Source organism: Rhea americana, unplaced genomic scaffold, assembly GCF_003343005.1.
Source record: "Rhea americana isolate MKP2758 unplaced genomic scaffold, rheAme1 scaffold_57, whole genome shotgun sequence".
NCBI lineage: Eukaryota > Metazoa > Chordata > Aves > Rheiformes > Rheidae > Rhea > Rhea americana.
Window position 1 is genome coordinate 2,435,407 of NW_028186723.1, and position 20,576 is coordinate 2,455,982.

The 20,576-nt window shown below is 38.4% G+C and overlaps 1 protein-coding gene across 9 annotated transcripts in view; it reads right to left on the bottom strand.

Annotated features, from left to right (window-relative positions):
• ABLIM1 (actin binding LIM protein 1) overlaps positions 1 to 20,576 on the bottom strand; it is a 158,739-nt gene that overhangs the window by 100,903 nt on the left and 37,260 nt on the right. For all 9 annotated transcript variants that reach the window (XM_085319081.1, XM_085319079.1, XM_085319077.1 and 6 more), the window contains exon 2: positions 13,657 to 13,791. In XM_085319081.1, coding sequence (XP_085175207.1) covers positions 13,657 to 13,791 — 135 coding nt within the window. The remainder of the gene's footprint in view (positions 1 to 13,656; positions 13,792 to 20,576) is intronic.

The following is a 20,576-nucleotide window of genomic DNA, read 5'->3' on the forward strand; positions in this document are numbered from 1 at the left end:
CTGCCGAATGCAGTATACATCATTAATAACCAGAGTTCTTCACACCAGAGATCCAGGTGAGGGTTCAGACAAAAGAGTCAGTTTAGAGGTTTGGGAGTAAAGCAGCAGAGAGATTGCAGCTCCAGTGAGGTAGCTGAGTACTGTCTGAAGAGCCTGGCCACAGATACCTTTCCTTTTCCAAAAAGGGAGGCACAACACGCTGACCTCCCCACACGGCCTAGGAATATCCTCAAGCATGACATAATGTTGTGTAAAGGATAGGGAAGTCTAGTCTCCAGAAACCTTAGTTCTGGGTGATCCCTGCAGAGACTAGCAGTCTCAGGATCAATTAGTACTAAAGACAGTTGCCAGGGGAGTAAGATGAAAGATTCATTATCTAAGATACCTCCTGAGCAAAAGATGAGATTGCATTTCCCTCTTCCCCCCTAACTTGGTCTATGATCCGCTAGACCAGCATCCCTCAGCTTCGATCCAGGCCCTTCTCCTCTTCCCTTGAAAAATCTTGACCCTTCCTTCCAGACATCCTGCCTACACAACTAGTTTGAGCCAACTGCTATTATGACAGAAATAATTCTCTGCTCAGTTACTTACATGAAACCCCCAAACATTTAATGCAAATATTCACTCAACTGAAACCATTAGTGATGACTGAGTTTCAGATGAGCTCCAATTTTTAATTTCATCAGCTGCCCAATCAAAACTGTGATGCTGTCTTTGTTCCTACTCAGGGAGTTTTCTTTGGTTTTCTCCTTAACGCTGAAGATACAGTATTTCAAATGACATAATACACACAGAGGAAACTTTTCTGTCCGAGTCTGACATGCATGTATTTCAGGCTTTCTGGTAATCTAACAGAGAATAGCTGGTACGTGAGCTCAACAGCAAGCGAACAACAGCCATGTATAATATAACAATGTGACACTTTCTCAGATAATGAAATATTAATGTTTTGTGCACTAGGATGGGAACAATGGCGAGAATCACTCAACCATTTAAAACACCTTTCACATTAAACTAAGCACTGGCTGGAGATCAAAGTCATTTATGGGTCTGTGGGAAATGAACCTTGAAGAGAATGCAGTCAGTGGAAAAATGTCAAAGTTTAGCCTGGGATAGCTTGGCTGTAATTATCTAGATGAGAGGTCTCTCTAAACAAGATTATAAATAAGGAAGCCAMGGATGCAAGAAGAATAGAACAAGAAGAAATCTACCTCATTCCTAAACTTATGAAACAAGCCATGAAAATGAAGGAGACACTGACAGAGGCCCTTCAGGCTTGACAAGCAAGTATACTGTTCCATGTACTCAGCATCGTTAGCAGTGATCTGGCATGTTAAAYACAGACACACAAATTAAGAGTACTGAAGTCAATGACATTTAAAATACTCACAGTAGGTGCATGAAGAAAATGGAAAGATTAGATTCATGTCATTTCATGACTCATTACTCTTAAGACCCTAAAGATTTAAGAACCCAAAGATACAGGTAGAGTCAGAAAATCTATTATTTTCTGAAGAAACAACTAACTTTCATTTCAACTAATAATGTAAGTTTAGAAACCTACATAAAATGGCTGGAAAATGCTGTAATTTTCAGTATTTTTCAATTAAAAAAAATAAGGGAAACTTTTAAGACAATACAATGAACTCTATGGCAGAAAGCACTAAAAGGAAAAGATCATTACAGAGAATTTTGGACTTCCACGTTAGACAGACCTAATCTTACTAAATTATACCTGCTTGTGATCAAATGATTACTTAAATCAAGCTGAATGCAAAGCCAAACCTAACTGCAATCCTTTAAAACACAAAGCAAAACATTTTGTTATTTCTTGCCATAAGAAAAGGTGAAATATCTTGGATAAATTCTGCAGTATTTGATTCATAACACAATCTAACATGTCCAATAATACAGACATTTTGCTTACAAGTACAACCTTTTCTTCTTGGAGGGCACACATACTAAATCTAAAGTCACAAGAAAAAAGAAATACCACTGAGTAGCTATCAGAAAACTGAATTTGGATGAGACCCTAATGTCAGAATATGCTTCTTAGTTACTGTGATGCTAAATGCAGATTTATTCACACTGTGTTAACTTTCTAGATAAGTCCCTCTTTAAAAACAGCACATAATGTGCACATGCAGAGTATTTTTTAAATGAAGAAATACGGGGATAAGGTTTAGCTCAGTTGGTTAAGACCATGGTGCTGCTAATGCCAAGGTTGCGGGTTCAGTCCCCATACGGGCTACGCTGAGGGTTGGACTAGATGATCTCCAGAGGTCCCTTTCAACCTCACCATTCTATGATTCTATGAGGTTGTATTTTGCATTTCATTCTGCACAGACTCAGATCTATCCTATTGATATAACATATTCCTATACTTACAATTGCAATTATTTCTAGAGATAATAAATGTGTTTCTATCAAATTCACAAAGACAAAATTCATTACAGAAGTTCATGTTATCACATATAATTATCAATTGGTTTTGCACATTTTACTAGAAAGTAAACTTGGGACAGATAATTTAGAGACCAGTACTACATTTATTTTCTTTTCAATACAGACAAAGGCATGGACAACTGTAGCGATCTCTGTACTGGGTTTCTGCAGTGCACTCTAATAGGAATGCATCTGAAGATCCCAAATGCATTATGCACTTATAGACGTTAACATTCCACGTTCTCAATGTTTTCAAATAGTTTTTTTTACACAGATGTCCCCTAATCTGTTTGAACTTACACACTGATTTATTACTTCAGAGACTGACTCTCTCCCAAACATTTCTTTTCTCACTGCAAGACTGCTGCTCCTTCTCACAGATTTCTACATAACTCATTTAGAGGACTCAAGACACCTGTGGGTAGGGCTGCTAGAAAGTGAGATGAAGTACTTGGCAACAGAAGACAAATATTTTGCCTGTTCTGACCTGTCAAGAATTCTAAAATACATCAAGTAATATTTCTTGCAAAAACCACTGAAAGCCAGGGCAATTTAAACATTGTTCTTTTCCATCTTTTTCATTCTTTGGCACACCCTGAAAGTAAGAAATTTTTAGTTAATATATAATATAAAATWCACAACCTAGAAAAATCTACTCCACTATAAGGATTCTTAACACTTTGTCATTGCTATGGAAGATTCTGTCTCATCAAAAAGCGCTGTCTAAATGACATACTCTGCACACTGTGTTTTTAATAAGAATCTGAACAAAATTGATTGAGAAAACAAACCCAAGTAAATTTCTGTATTCTCATAAGGATACTGTGCCTCACTCATCAAGCACCTGTAGAGCATCCTGTTGGCCTTCTGCTTTCAAAGGGATCAGTAGTTTACTAAAATCTGATATGGCATCTATCAACATTCATTAATATCAGCCACGCAGTGCAATTAATTCCATTTCCTGTCAAATGTTGGTCACTGAAAGAAACATCAGGCCCACCCTAACCAAGATCAGTATCAACCAATTACCATCAACAGCTTTAAATCCCAAAGAGCAACACAAGGATTCCCTTCAGAATGGGATGAAACTCCATGGGATTTTTCTCATGTCTACATCTAAAGAGAGTAAAATTAACAATTTGGTGTTTTCTCCAGAAATATACTGGAAAGAATCACTTGGGAAAAAGGGAAAGGGAAATAACACAACCCAAACAAAATAGACATCACTGTTGAAAACAGCTCAGAGAAGGGCAGGAGATGACAGGAGCTGGAGGACAGGAGAATAATGCGAGGCAGAACTGTGGGTCTGGTTTCAGCTTATGGATCTGGTTTTCAGTCTAATTTCACTGCCAATGTGTTGGATCCTATTTAAGATCTGCTGAACCCCTGAAACAGCCCACTGCCACCCAGAAGCTGCAGCCACTAAGGAGAAAGAGCCCTCCCTTCTATTTCTGGGTTATGATCACAGAATCACAGGTTTGCTAAGCTTGGAAGAGGTTTTGCAGATCATCAGGTCTAACCCTCTGCCCAAGCAGGGTCAGGCTTCCCAGGACTGTGTCCAGTTGGGTTTTGAATATTTCTGAGGATGGAGACTCCATAACCTTTCTGAGCAACCTATTCCAGTCTTCAAATCCCTCTCCCCTCTCTCCAGTGAAGAAGTGTTTTCTTATGTTTAAGTGGAATTTCCTGTGTTTCAGTTGGTACCTATTCTCTCCTGTTCTGTCACTGGGCACCACTGAAAAGAGCCTGGCTCTGTCTTGTATACTCCCTCCCATCAGATATTTATAGACATGGGTAAGAGCCCCAGCAAATCTTCTCTTCTATGGCTGAAGAGAAGTCAGTGCTCTCAGCTTCTCCTCACAGGGGAGATGCTCCAGTCACTTAATTATCTTTGTGACCCTTTGCTGGACTCGCTTCACATCTTTCTTGTATTGTGGAGCCCAAAATTGGACCAAGTGCTCCAGATATGGTCTCACAAGTACTGAGTAAAGGAGAAGGATCACCTCCCTCGACCTGCTGGCAACTCTCCTAAAGCAATCCAGGATGCCACTGGCATTCTATGCTGTAAGGCTACAGTGCTGGTTCATATTCAAAGGACCTTTTCCCCAAAGCTGACTTCCAGATGGTCAACCCCCAACACACACTGGTGCATGGGTTTATTCCTCACTAGCTGCAGGACTTGGCCCTTCCCTTTGCTGCACTTCACAACATTCCTCTCTGACCACTTCTCCAGCCTGCTGAGGTCCCTCTGAATGGTGGTGCAACCATCTGGTGTATCAGCTATTTGTCCTGGTTTTATATCATCTGCAAATTTGCTGAGGGTGTACTCAGTCCCATCATTCAGGTTATTAATGAAGTGGTTCAACAGTATTGGACTCCACATCAACCCTAGGAGTACGCCACTAATGGCTGGCCTCTGACTGGAGGCAAAGAAGGCCTTTTCTTCAGCCTTTTCAGTGTCCTTTGTCACCAGGGCTCCTGCCCTATTCAGCAGTAGGCCCACATTTTCCCAGTCTTTYTTTCACTGCTTACGTACTTGTAAAAGTCTTTCTTGCTGCCCTTCACGTCCGTCACCAGACTGAGCTCGAGATGGTCTTTGGCCCTAGCCCCATCCCTGCATGCTCAGGCAGTGTCTCTGCATTCCTCCTGGATCACCTGTGCCTGCTTTCACCTCTTGTATACTTTCTTCTCATACTTGTATTCTGTCAGGACCAATTCGTTCATCCTTCCAGGTTGCCTGCTGCCTTTGCTGGAATTCCTGCTTGTTGGAATGGACCCTCCCTGAGCTTGGAGGAAACAATACTTGAATATCAACCACATCTCTCGGACTCCTCCCCAGGGCTGTATCCCATGGGATTCTTCAGAACAAATTCTTGAAGACAAAGTCTGCTCTCCTGACATCCAGGGTTACGATCCTGCTTTTTGCCCTGCTTCCTCCTTGTAGAATCTGAAACTCCACCACCTGATGGTCACTGCAGMCAATGCTGCCCCCAACCTTCACATGCTCTGTCAGTCCTTCCTTGTTGGTAAGTATGAGGTCCAGCAGAGCATCTTGTTGGTTCCTTAATCACCTGTTAGAAAGTTGTCATCAATGCACTCCAGAAACCTCCCAATTGCTTGTGCTGCGCAGTCTAGATCCTCCAGTAAATCATCAGTTGAAGACTCCCATGAGGACAGCCTATTAGGGTGGTAAAGCTTCTCCATGAATATTTTGCAAGAAACCAGGCTACCTTAAAGCAAAATTCCCATGCCCTTCCCCGAACCTGAAGTGAAATACCATCAAGAATCACTTCAAGAAAATAAACAGGCTTCAAGAATAGCTGCTAAGATACAAAACATGGAAAGAGCAGCTACTCTTACAGCTGCAACTGAGATTTTCGTATCATGCTACTTGAATACTTGAATTCACATGTGAATGACATTTCCTGCCACAGGAGAACTCTTCACCTCCAATTTACATTGGCTTCCTAGGAATAGCAAAAATATCATTTCTTCACAGATTTTCCCTACTCTTCCCAAAACTGATTTCTTGTCCTTAAACTCGTTTTCTCTGTCCCTCGTTAGTCTCCTAGTGTGTACAGATAGTGCGTACCTTTCACTTCTTCAGATCTTGCTGCTTTATGCACTAATGTTCTCAGCAACAAGTACTTCTCCTCTTTAAACTTCATGCTAAAAGCTTTAAGTTTCTCTTCCTTATTCTCTCCTGTGGGACTTTCTACGCTTGATGAAGGATGTAGAGTTGTCATCCTTCATGATCACAAGTTAGATTCCAAAAGTCATAATCRTCCACACCAGGATATTATAACATTTCTGCCCTTTTAATTTGTATTCTGGTGTTAAAGCATTTCAGGCTTATATCTTCCCATGTTTTGTATTTCAAGGACTAGAAATACACTTTTGTATACAAAAACACAAAAACTTAAGAAAAATCAAGTAACTTAATAATGCTAAAGGTAGGTTTAATAACCTAACTGAAAAGCTGGCAAATGCAACCACCTTATTTTTAAGATAATTACAAACCCGGAGAATTTTTATATACAGAAGATACTTTAATTCAGTCATTCAGGTCATCAGGAGGCCCTATAGGATTTCCTGGCATTCGGGAAGCGACACACTAGATACATTACCTTGTTCACAGGCAAAGTTTCAGAAATATTACTTGAAAAGCAATAATTTTTAAATAGTGCACTGGAAACCTGCTACAAGAGTGTCCTCATATTTAAACTTTTGATCCGATGATACTGAGCTATTAATAACACAAAATACCCAGTAGCTGGTTTGCAGCCTTCCCCTGTYACCACTGAAGGAATCTGAGCAGATCAAAGGTCAAAGAACTAATGATTTAAAACACATTCCAGTCAGCTGATACAGTGTCTGCTTACATGACCTTAACTTCTTCCCAATCCTTGAAGGGAGGAAGATTCATTTCAAAGTCAAAGATTACAATGCATCCCAAGATCTAAATTTAGGAATTCTTCTTCCCACTCAGTCAAGCCCTTTGAAGTACAGATGATGTAGCATTACAAAAGTAATAATATAATTGAAACAGGCATGTGCCTGGAACCTAAACATACCATAAAGGATGTCCACTATTTTAAACGCTGTTATCACACATATTACCTTACCTTGCTAAGATAATGCAGCATATCTCTACAGATACTAGAAACAAGCTATGTAAACTTTTACCTTGTTATGAGCAAAGCTTAAAGCTTGTTCAGTTAAGCAATACTCCATGTACTGAAACCAGCATTCCCCTCTAATCCAACAGGTGAATCACAGGCTGCTTTATTGCTAAGTCTTACTATAGTAATTTACTAGCATCAAAGTTTCCTCTCCTACCACCTGCAATAGGGTAAAATGAATTGTAATCAACTAACAATGATAGAAGATTACCATTGATAACAGATCACTATTAGATCATCATCTAAACTGAGATACTAAAATCTCTGCTACAGCATATCATAATTAAGGGCCTGATCCCACACACATTTACATATGTAACAGACCCAGTGTTAGCCCTTCCAGAAAAGTTATTCACATGCATGAATGTTTACAAGAACAAATCTTTACTTCTTTATAAACCGTTCATTCATTCTTGTTATTGTTAGTGATTATTAAAGACAAAAAGTAAAACAAAGATGTCTCCAGCTCAGTGTCTTCTCCTTCCAGCCACCTCATCTAACCCTCCTTTCACTCAGCCTGCTTCTTCCCTTACCAGGTGACCACCAATAATTTGGTACAGTAAGATCTGCATACTTTTAGTGTAATAGAAACAAAAATCTAAAATCAATTTATTGAAAATGGAGATTAATGAATAATGAGACAAAGCAAAATCCATTTAAACTTGTATATGTAACCCAAGATGGTGTAATGCCTTAGCAAGGCAAGTGATTTTTGTTATAGAACAGAACAAAACAACTGCTTTAAAGAGTGCTACCGGCATTGCACTCCTAAAGGTTTTTAGCTCCCCCTCTTCCACCCTGCTCCCCATCCATCTACCATTCTCTCCTTAACTGCAGCTTGCAATCAGCTGCTGACTGCCTGAGATTCTTTGCCTATCAAGGGAAAGAGCTCACCTTCTGCAGGATAAGCACCACCATTTTCAGCTCTTTGCTCCTTTATTAGTTCTTATCTTGAGCCACAAATAGAACTAGCCAGCCTTGCTAGGCAGATAGGAAAAAAGAGCTGTACAGATTTGGTTCTCAATGGGCATGAAATAACCATTGGCTGGAATATTATCCTGAGGGCATGGGAACACATCAATTGCTAGAGATTTTACTTGTCATCTTTGCCAGGAAGCAGTTACTCTGTTCCAAGATAAATTCCAGAGACAGATGCAACACCAAACTACAGGGAAAGAAAGTTGTCTGATCACAGCATGTGACACAATCATGTACTGAGATGGCTTATGCAGCATGGAGCCCTAAGTCCCTTGTTCCCGCAGTGCAACAACCACCATTTGCATGCATGCCAGACAATCAAAAGAGTGCCTATACATCTCATCAAATATAATCCACAGTATGATGTAAACAAAGTTGACAGCACGCATGACAATCAAAGCAAGGAATCCCACATACAGCAAAATTTCGGAAAACAGATTAATCTCACTGAAACCCTGCTATTACACCACTAGTGTGACAGCTGTATGAGGAAACAGATTTTTCTCACATCTCCACTAGACTATCAAAGTCTCTAAGTAAAAGCTTAAATGTTTTTAGCAGGTATGACAGCCATCAGACAAGTATGAGTTTGTACAGGTCTTTCACACTGTAAATGTATGAGCTAAAGCATCAAAAGCATACTTCAGTATATGGAAAAGATGACGACAACCAAACCTCCTGTAGATGTAGGAGGTTTGATTCCCAATGAAATCTGTTCTCAATATCAGCAGTCTTTTCCCCGGCTAAAAACATACTGCTTAAGCTAAGCGCACCTAACTCCATCTCCTGTTGAGTAGCAGTCACGTCAAATTAAAAATTCATTAGACTACGAGAAAAAAAATGCTTACTTGAACAGCTGTGTCCTTGGACTTCTACGGTCAATATGGTAAATAAAAAAAATGTACAATATTAGTAAATAACTATATGGTATAATAAAAACTGCATTCACTTAAACATGAGGTAAACAACAAACAAGTTCTGCAGCTCTACCTGAAATGAGTTAGAAGTTGCAACCCAGGACTTGGAGCAAACCACAYGCATTCTTCCTTCCTCTCAAAGTCAAATGAATATATACAAGAAGACACTCACTTGCTGGCAAATTCAGTTACTAAGGCATAGACTGAATGAGTAGCAAAGAGAAAAGTCTCCTTAAGATCCAGCAGCGGCCCTTACTTCAAATTGTGGTACACACATTCTACAAACAGGAGGAAGCTGCACTCYGTCACCCTCCTCCCAACCAGCAAGCAAATGACACGCAGTTACCTTCCACAAACTCAACATCTCTGTAACAAGCTAATGCTAAACTCCAGACTAATGTACATCAAGTACATCAAGAGAGACGTATTTTTATAGCTCTCCCTTCTCTGGTGATCTTCATCGAATCAATCATGAGATCAACCATATTACAGAATACTAAACTGTCAGCAGTTTGGAAGTATCTCCATAAACACAAGCCACAATGAGTTTAGATTCTGCCCCCCAAAAATCTGCAACATATTAAAACCAGTCTTGCAACAGAATAGTCAAAGCACAAGGGCAGTTCAGAATTAAATAACCAAAAAAATAAAATAAAATAAAAKAAAAGAAGAAATTAGATCCCAAGGAAATGGGAAGATTGATCTGTTGCATTCAGCAGGAGAATTCCAGAGCTCTCTCCCATCTGCTACCCTTAAACCATTGGTAGGTCCTAGGCATGTGGTTTACAGCCTAGCCTGAATTACTATTCTCCTTCGTGACTCTAAAGGTTTCAGCTGGTCCGCCATCATATTTACTCTAGTTTCTTCTGTAAATTGAGATCACTACCCACTACAGCAGGAACAGTAAAAGAAAACTTGCTGCTGTCTTTGAACTGCTTTGGAATTTTAACACGCTAAGTACGGCTCAAAATACAGTAACTGTAATACAGAAAGACATACACACTAGCCTAAGAGTTTCACCTATAGCACAGGTATTGTTCCTCCATGCCTACTACAATAAGCTTTTACCAGTTCAATTTGACACACCAGTCTCCTGGAGAAAGTTAAGCTTTTAAGCTCATATACCTATTTATCTTAAAGTGCATTATGCAACAGAAACATAGAAGCCACATTATCATAGCATTTCATAAATTTAACTTATATAGTCTTTACTATCAGAGCACGTAACAGCTCTAATCATTGAGGAGGACAAAGGTGTGACAAACAGAAAAACAAAAGACTTTTGTTCAGAAGTGCTTAAAATTTAATATCATATACAACTTGTTGTAATACATCTAGTTGACTTCATACGTTAAGCAGATACAGTATTAACTACTGTTATAGATGCCTGATGATAGAGCCTGACCTTAACTAAAAATTTGAAACCCACAAATTTTAGAATGGGACCCTGAATCATGATCATAATGGAAATTTACCTGCACCCTTAAATGACTGATATACTAAATTTCATAAAAACATGTATATATATTCAGATGGACATAGCAAGTACACCTCTCATTCAAGCCTCGCAGTGGTATAAGTAGTTATGTGTTTAATCCTTTTTCATGCCTTTGCATAGGAAATATTCAATATGGAAAGAAAGGCAAATTACACATCAACACTGCATCCAGTGGGTATTGATAAAGAATGCTGGTGGTTGCTCTCATCTACGTGACACAAAAATGGCTCAAGAAATGATGCTTTCTTGTGGGTTATCACTAATTTTCTGTTGCATTTATTTATTTTGGAAGAGAAAGCACAGAGCAGAAAATCAAGCTGCCATTAACAACATTTGAGAAGCAGATATTTCTACAATATTCTTGCAGCTTCCTGGCTCTATTTATTACGTGAATCACCATCTGTATTGGTAAGGGGTATGCTCTTTTAGCTGATGACCTGCTTTGGGTTATCATAATAAACACTTCAGCCAAGCACAACTCTCCAAAGCACAAAATTCCAAGGAAGTACCTCGCAATAGGCCACTTATGACCATTAAGACCATGACAGAACTCTTTGCCGTAAGGATTTCAAGGAAACCCATGAAGTGGAAGAACAGTTACTATTAAGGCAGCCAAAACCTTTTCAAAAAAGTAGAAGATAAAGAATTTTGGAATTCAAGCAAAATAAAGCATCTTCATTCAAAATATCTAATGTGTAGAAAATTTTAGGAAACAAATTGGAGTTCCAGGGCAAAGATATCCTGATAATTCTCTGCAAGCCTCCTATCATCATGCCGAATGACAAGTTAAAAAACATCATTTAACTATACGGAAGACAGATATGGAAGCACTGAAATGTCAACTTTCATCTTATAATTTATGGTAGGGACTGAGAATAATTATTAAATACTCTTTTCTCCACACTCCTTTTGAACTGCCACAAAATAAAAGATTACTATCGAGTAAGAAATGTGTTCACCTGTGGACATTTCCAAGTAAGTCTCAGAGGAACAACTTTATTCCACAGTGAAAAAGAGTATTATTTATATAGATACGTAAATGTCCAAACATCCATGTGCAAGCTCATGAGTTTTTATGAGACATATCATTGGGGACTTGATTGGTACAACTTTTGTCAGATTCTAGCCATTCGTTTTCTGACATGCATATAATGCGAATAAGTCTTGAAAGATTTTTTTTTGGTAGCACAGAAAAACAGGTATTTCTAATTTCTGCTATGTCTTAATTGTTTAGGAAGCAGCAGCATGCAACAGAGTACGAACTACAAATGGCCAGAAACAACAGTAAAGTAGTAGATATTTCCAGGGTATGTTACTCTTGCAATGCATTGTTATAATATACACTAATTTTACTGGTCCCACATGCATCTGGACCATGAAAAAGAAAACTGAAAAAACAGATTTCATTTGAGGCACTTTTCAAAGTCTGGATCTGCAACGTACTGGATAGATTCAGATTTCCAGAAAACATGATTTACATTTTTCAAGTAAAGGAATGCATGAAGTCTTTTGTACACACTCTGCATGTAAGTGTGAGGCAGCAAAATGCCAGAATTACATATGTGACACCAGCAGATCTGAATCAGTTGTAATATCTAATTATAGCAGATCTAGATACCCACTGAAGATAACATTTCTCAACTCACTATACTATGACACCTCTTTTAACCTAAACAGGGAAAATCTAGGGTCCTGCAAGGCTTTTTTTTTTTTTTTTTTTTTTTTTTTAACACAACAAGAGCAAAGCTCTGGCAGTAATCTTCTGCACCATAAAATTTATTTAGGAGTTATATATATTTATTTTATATATATATATATATATATATGCACACACACGTATGTGTATATGTATTATATATATCATATATATAATACATATACAAGAAACATCGCTGTTTCTTGAACTTGGGCAGAATCGGACTACTGGAACAAGAAAAGAAATTTTTTTCTACCACTCAGCTTAAAAGCTCCCGCTCAGCTTTTTCTCAGGGTCACAGTGTCAGTGTAGCTGGTACAGATGTCCCTTGTCACCTGCTTCTTCTCCTTTTGTAATGATTAACTGCCCTTCTCTCTCAGAGAATGTGTCTCTCCGAACACGTATGGCTAGGTCCTCAGCCTCCCCCCTCAGCTCAAATTCCTCAGCTAGCACGCTAGCGCATTTTTCTTAGATGTCAGTATCCAACAGCTTTTGAATACAGACGCTTACTATTCAGTCACTAATTCAGTTAAAAGGAGCTTAATTTTCATAGCCATCCCTACTGAAGTGTAATGGTTGCACTTACCAATTTCAAAAACATTTATACAAATCCGTAAAAAGTACTTAGAACAAAAACAATGAAAAGACAGAATTTTCTTACAAATTCTTATGCCATATTCTTTTCTACTATATCACACAATACAATCTGAAGACATCTTATTCACATACATGAAAATAATAGAAAATATAAACAACACAATTAATTTGAAGCCCAAGTACATTACCTACACAGGATTTCTGGGTGAATACTAGGGCTATACTTGCTCTTCCCACCTTCTGTAACTCTATATAAAGCAATTCATTTTGGGTGTTCAGTGCTGTTCCATTGCTTCCCCAATAAACAGACTAAATCGTAGAAGCAGTCACATCCTAAATATGGCATAACTGACCACTCAGCAGAAATGTGAAACTTTTTACATAGAACTGTATGAAGCAAAAACAAAAATTAAAATTAAAAGGAATAAAAATAAAAACATTGAAAGAGGCAAGATTTCTTCCTCTCATCTCTTTGAGGTATAATTATCTATTGTTAGCCTGCACTCAGTGAATGGTCGAAAAAAGAATACATATGTAAGCATTCAAAGTAGAATGTGCTATTTTGAGTCTTTCTGTAGTGGCCAATTTATATCAAACAACAAGAATCAAATGTTTCACATAGTTTTTCTTTTCAATATTAAAATATAGACGTTTATACAGAGTTTGTTGTGCATGGCATTGAACAGCGTATAATCTGTACCATCCCCACCCACAAAACCAAAATATATTGAACAATGAGAATATCTTCTAATTGGCAGATTGCAGGAAGCTTGACCTCTCATAAGTGACTCACTGGTTTATTCACACAAATTGACTCACAACAGATGAACGTCAAGGTGTTACCTTTGCAGGTGAAGCATTTGATGTGAAAATGTCTGGCCTGAACACGGAGTACTTCACCTTTACATGGCTCCCCACATTTATGGCAGTGGATGACTGGCTTTTCAGAGGCGTGGTGAGGCTCCTGAGGATGAGCCACTGCAAAACAAAAAATATGACTTAAACTCAAACAAAAAGAGGATCTTCTCCTATGCATAAATCTATTCACAGTCATTTTTAGTTACAATACACATTATTTAGGCTTTAGGCTCATCTAACAAGTCACAAACTTTTTTTAAATACAGTCTTTCAATAAACCAATAGTTTAAGCCATGCACATCAACTACTGTCTCTTTCCACTGAGGTTATCATGCACAGGAACGAAAAGGAAAAATTCCCTCCAAAGTTTCAGTGCCACGAACTGTTATAGACTGTACACATTTCTTTCAAACAATATGACTGTGTGTAAACCATTCAATAAGCACAAAAGGCAGAAAGAACTGAATTATTTTAACCCAAGAACAAATACAACCCAAGCAAAAAGAATAAAGTAATTCCAAATCGTGATTTGGGAAACCAGACTAACCAAGCAGCCTAAATTTACATGCAAATGACAATACCAAAACTACAACCATCTCCTCTCTATTACAGCATGCTTAGCACAGGAAAAGCATGCCTGAAGAGAAAATAAAACCAATTTATTTTTTCTATGCCAATAAACTTCAACAGAAACAACTTTCTAAAAGTAAATTAGAGATTTTATGAACAGACAGAAATGACCAAAGCATCCGCAGAGTAACCAGGGAGACAGGATTCAGGTACTAGTAAACAATCAGCTATCCCATAGTCCTGCATAGACCTTGGGTAGGAACAGGAAAGATGTCTCAGTTTTACTGTATGTTTTATTGTGGTAATAAAAGCTTTATGGCTCCACATGACTTCTGGAAAGAAGCACTGAACAAGCTGTCCTCCTTGTTGTACTTCTTGCAAACTAGAGATACTCATCAGAACATGGTAACATACCTTGCTGCCTGCTCCTGGCCTGTGAAAGACCGACTGCTGATACACCTACCCCATTCTCACTATCACTAGGAATCATCTCCATTTTCATATCTCAGTTTTGCCTGGAGCTCTGTTTTTCCTACCTTTTCTAGTGCCCTTTCCTGATTTCTGGCACTGCCCCGAAAAGAATTATGCTTTCTTTCAGGTTACTGCTTATGTAGCAACAGAACAGATACCTCACTCATATTTGCTGCATCAGTTTCTTCCCTTCCCTCAATAAATTTCTAGGAAAAAAACACATAATGCCATGAAATTCTTCTATCTTACAATCCTCTACATATGCCTTAATGAAGGAATGCTGCAATCATTCTGCATTATATACATTAAATACAAGAATAATAATAAAAAACTAATATGACTTAAGGGGAATAAATGCATCAAACACAGTGTACAGTGAGTATGCCAGTCAGTAATTTCTGCTGTTAAATCAGCCAAACTAATGTGGCAGCTGCTGTTTTTTTCACTCCCTCTCCCTCCTCAAAATCTTCAGAAAAAATTCCTGGATTTATCTACTCAAATATGAAGTTTTGTAGAGCTCCTCCTCCAGTAGTCTCAATTCAGCTATTTCCCTTGAGCAGTAATTCAGTCCATATGAGTAAGCAGAAAGCAGTTGGTAACGCCAACTAATATTTTAATTAGCAGTTCTTTCTAAATACGGTCCCAAGAAATGCATTGCCTTGAGTGAACCCCATCTAATCTGCAATGTAATACTATTTCTGGAGTGAAAGAGCAGGGTATTGATCATTCAAGCAAGACCAGTAACTATTAATTTGYAACCAAGGAAACACACTATTTATGTAGCAAGAAAAAAAAAAAAGGTACAAACATACAAGCAACTGCTGGTAAATTAAATTATTATGAGGAAAATTTCCTCCTAGACCCAGACAGCCTGAAACCAGCCTGATCTCAAGGCCACTGAACAAACATAAGGTAACCGAATAGTTAAAGTTGCTCAAATGCGGAATTGGACAGAGGGTTTGGACAAATGCTCCCTAGAACTTAGATGGCACAGAGCGAAATATGTACCCTGCGACAGTCTGCTTTCTCAAGCTCACCTATAAAGGATGTCCTGAGATACTCTGCATGTCAGCATCCAGATTTTGAAAAAGACAAGTTTTTGCTCTTTACTGGAAGTAAATAAATGGTTTCAAGATGGTCCAATGATGCTAGTTCTTTCAAGTTCTGCCTTTACAGCCATTTAAATGACTATAAATACTGTCTGCTGTTATTTCCAGACTGATCTCTCTAGTGAAGCTAATTACGGTCCTTGACTTACTGGCATCAATTTGGCATTGTAGGTCAAAGCTTAGTAATCAACTTYTGTTCTTCTGCAGTTACTTATAAGCCTTTGGATATATGCATTACACAGTAAGGCTCTTCAGTGACAGAGGTGACTCTTTATAGCCAGCAGTGAAGACAGAACAGGGAATTAAATAGGAAGAGAAATACCTTTACAAGCAACTCTTCTTAAAAGTTTCTGACTGAAGTCTAGTCAGTTTACTGGACGTGTAAATTGTGGGCTGCTTTCAGTCTAAAAACTCTGAGCAAGGATTTTAGCTACGATCTAGGCTTGTCTCCTTACAGGCAATTCACATCTGGACCCAGGCTGTGTATTTCAGGCTCTGCCTGCACCAACCCTACCTACATCAACTGCAAGCTGGAGCGTTTATTCTCAGGCATCACCCACTAGCAGGAATGGTGCAACTCCAAATCAGGACTGACGCAACATTCGATCCAGCCAGTGTAATTAGAGATCACAGACATGACATCAGTTTAGGATCTGAATAACCTAGGTTCCAATCCCTGCTCCACAACAGAAATCCTGGCTCTTTGGATGGCAAACTCTTACCTCTAAAGGACTAAAGTCAAACAGTAAAGTTCAACTGAGTCCCTCAGTCTGTATCCTATATGCTTAAAATTAGGTTATCTGAAAATGTCTTCAGTTTCTCTGTCTTAAGTGTCCCTGGCTGTATATAACAGGTATAACAGCACCTTATTGTGAGAATAAATACAGATTACAAAGTTCCCATGCACTAGGGGGRAAGGACTCACATAAACACCTTAGACAGTAAGCTAGTCATGATGTTTACGTATACTGTGTCCTCCACATTTCTGGAAGGAAATTTATTGGAATGTGAGTGAATGGTAGAACACTTGAAGAGTTGTGTCAGCTTTCATGAAGTCTCAAACCCAAATATATTAACATACCATGACTACCAATGTGCATATTAAAATGACTGAGAAAAGCTACGTCTTAATGATAATCTATTCTCAAGTGAGCTATAGCTCTAAGAGTGGTGCCGGCCAGTTCAAGCTTCCTCAGCCTTGTGTTATGGTGATAGACTCAGATTATCAAAATCTGAATCAAGTTATAGTCTGCTGTTCAGAAGTGTTAATCTACTTTAGTGAATATCTATGTAGAAATTGATGAAAATAATTTTATCTAGAAGGAAAAAAACATTTCCTTTCCATCTACACTAGCTAGAAGCAAACCCGTATGATTAGTCTTTAGGATACAACGCAGTATTAGATTTCTCAAACTATTTCTTTTCCCCTCCAAATTAAAAGAACATAAAATAACTACTTTTGGAGGCAAAGATGCCACGAGAGCAATGCACCCTTGGTTCAGTGCTGGGGCTCACAATTGCCTTCTTATCATAAAGTGCATACTTACTGCCCAGGTAGTGTAATATAAACACAACTGGAAGTATTTACCAATTCCAGCATACTGATACCTACTGAGACTTGTCTACATACAAATCATGCCAGAGTAATTAGAGATGTGATTTTGTATCACTTTAGTCCAATCACTATAACAAGTCACATGGATTCTTTCGTAAAAATTAAACACAATGCATCTGTCTAGCTCATCAGCAGCAGCACATCAGTACAGATACTCACTAACATAACTAGCTTTAAATAAACATCATTTCCTCAAAAGCATCCAGGCCACTCCTACTGAACTGTTTTTTAATCTAGCTCTAGTTAAATTAGTGCGATGTCTATGTTTAAACAAACCTCAAGGGATGCTGGAAGCAGGTATACAGAACAAAGAAAGATATGACAATTTCTTTGAATTTTTCATGTTTATTCCTCCAGCATTTTTCAAGATYGACTATCACAACAATGGTACTTAGAGAAGTCTAAGTTGTTACAGTCTTTACAATTTTGCAGAGACTAACTACAAGAGATCACCAATAAAACTTTTTCATAGTTTCAAGTTGCTTTCTAACAGTTTTAACTTGCAATATTGCTGAGACTTACCCAAGGACTTTTTTTGGTTGTTTAAATGAAGAATAAAATCTGTAGTCATAGATAAATGAAGAGCAACTTTTCAAGAAAGGCTAAGTTAAAACTTCCACTCTTGCTTACAAGACCAGGTTAACTGAGTAATCAACACTTCCTTCAATTCATTTGAGTTTCTAATAAGACAAATACACGGCCCATTAAATATCTCATTTACTCAAAACAGAATGGACAGTCACTGGGACAACTAAGAAGCCTGGATTGCATTGCTTCATTCTGAAAATCAATAGTGCTTTTCTAAGAGGAAGACAAAAGTCCTTGTCACTGGAGTCTTGTTTTGTACTAACCTCACTGCACAGGTATATCATCATAATTCACAGCACTCTTTGCATTTCATTGTGAATCATGCAATACTGATTTCATTACATTTTGAATCTCTACTACACTGATGTAAATTCAAAGCTGCTGCAGGGACTTGAGAGGACTCATTACTGCATTTTATTGAAACATGTCAAAACGGTCCCAGATCTGCAGAGAGAAAAGAAAGCTTTTTTTTTTTTTTTTTTTTAAAAAAAAGACACAGAAGTTCATATTCACATGACGAATCTAAAGCAAAACTAAAGAATTCATTTGCCATGCAAAGTTTAAATCTGTAATGTCAGTGCTGCATTCTGAAGAGCAGATCAACATACAAAGCTTTTACAGTAATTACATGCCTTGTTGTCTCAGTCGAAAGAAGGACCTCAGCACTCACATCAAATCTTTCTGAAATGGGAATTACAGCTGTTACCTCAGGAGTACCAGTTCTTGAATAGAAGAAATGAAATAAAATAAAAACTGCAGCCTCCCTTATTGATTATTTTCTGTCTGAACCTGACCTGAATGCAGATCTGGTGGGAAGCCAAAGACCCAAGCTAAGGGAATGCCGAGTAGACTGCAGTGTCTCTGGCAAGGCTCCATGTCTTTGCTGCAAGCCACAAGATACTTTGCCTCTTACTGCAAGCCAGAAAGAAGCTTCTGGGAAACGCCTTGCTAGGTGGGGTCATAGCAAAATATGTTGTGCTTCTCCCAACTGACGGAAAAAGCAGCTTCCTCTAAATTTAAACAGGAGAAGGATATGGGCTACTGTTCTTTAAAAGGTGAATTTTGTAGTTTTCATATTTGCATGCTCAGCCTCACAAATAAAATTAGAGCTATGCTCAGCTAACTCTAACCATATTGTAGCAAACATAATTTTTAATCTCATGCTAAGATTTACAATTTTTATGACTGCTACCTCCACAACTTCTGGGCTTTTTTGCATAGAACTTCACAGATACACATTTGTATCTTAAGAGGGCAGAGGGCACTCTGAAAGCACTCAGCTCTTCTGAGCACTCTTCTTCAAATGGCTGCTGTGTAAAATAATCACTTTCAGCTGAAAATTGCACTATTAGGAAGGAAAAATAAAGCAAATATTTAAGTGTGCAACTGTTGTGTGAGTTTTTTTGCTACATTATGCTTTCCCACCCTCATTCCTTCTGACTTCCTGGAATTAAGGGAAGAGGACGGTGGTAGGCACTGCCAAAGCACTTAATGCAACCGAATTCTCCTTTAGCCAGCAGTGCGCTCTGCCCTCTCTCTCCATAACATCTGAAATGGCTTTGTAGACCATCATTTTCTCAGATATTTACACATATAAAGGAAATGAATATTCCTTTACAATGGATTTGACAGAATCACAATTGTAACAAGTCTCAAAACAGAAACCTAGCTACTCTTATGCTACAATAACACTCCGTAACCTTAGTGTTAACTCTATCTTAAAGCTGAAACACAGGTCCTTCAGGAAAATTTTGACTATAGTTGTTATTATTCAAGAGAAAACCGTTACTGAATACTGTTTCAATTCAGTCTCTCTGAGCACTGCAGGACTCACTAGTCGTCAGTCCACAAAAACAGCTATTTATCGGTATCTGATAGTGAAAAGAAGGTATTATGGACAGTTAGGAGTGGCACCTAGTTACTGTCTTCCATTCAGGCCTCTTTAGGGAAACAGCAGTGAGAAGAGGGAACAGTCTGTTTAAAATTAATTTACAGGCTTTGAAAACTTTAAATTTTTAAAAACAAAATTCCTCGAGTCTCTGATGTTGTCAAGCAGCTGTCCTAAAACTCCACCTGGGCAGCTGGCTGCTTAGGACAAGACAGAAGTAGGCAGGTAAGCAGTATGCACATGACAACAAGCGGTGAAAAACTGTTCTGGGATGAAACKCACTAGAGAGACTCCAGAGACTGAGGTTCAAGAACCAGGTCTGGAGTACTGCTTAATCTCTACGTCCTCCTTATAAAGGGAAGAGAAAGAGTAACCATCTTCCGTCCTTCGTGTTTCTCACAGAGGTGAGTGTCTGTAAACTCTGGTTTGTAAAGCCTGGCTGGCTACAGCCTGTAAACTCTTTGGGAATATCTCGTTTATAAGTATACTGGAGTCTTGAGGTATTACTGAAATATCTATTAAAAAGAATGGGTGAAAATATAGTGTCATTCTGCTTATCTGCCGATTCAGTTCTAGAATCTTAATCCTGTGAGAATCCTATGGCTAAGGTGTCCAAATATTGATGGAGAGTAAAATCAACCCTTTCCCCTATCAGAAACAGATG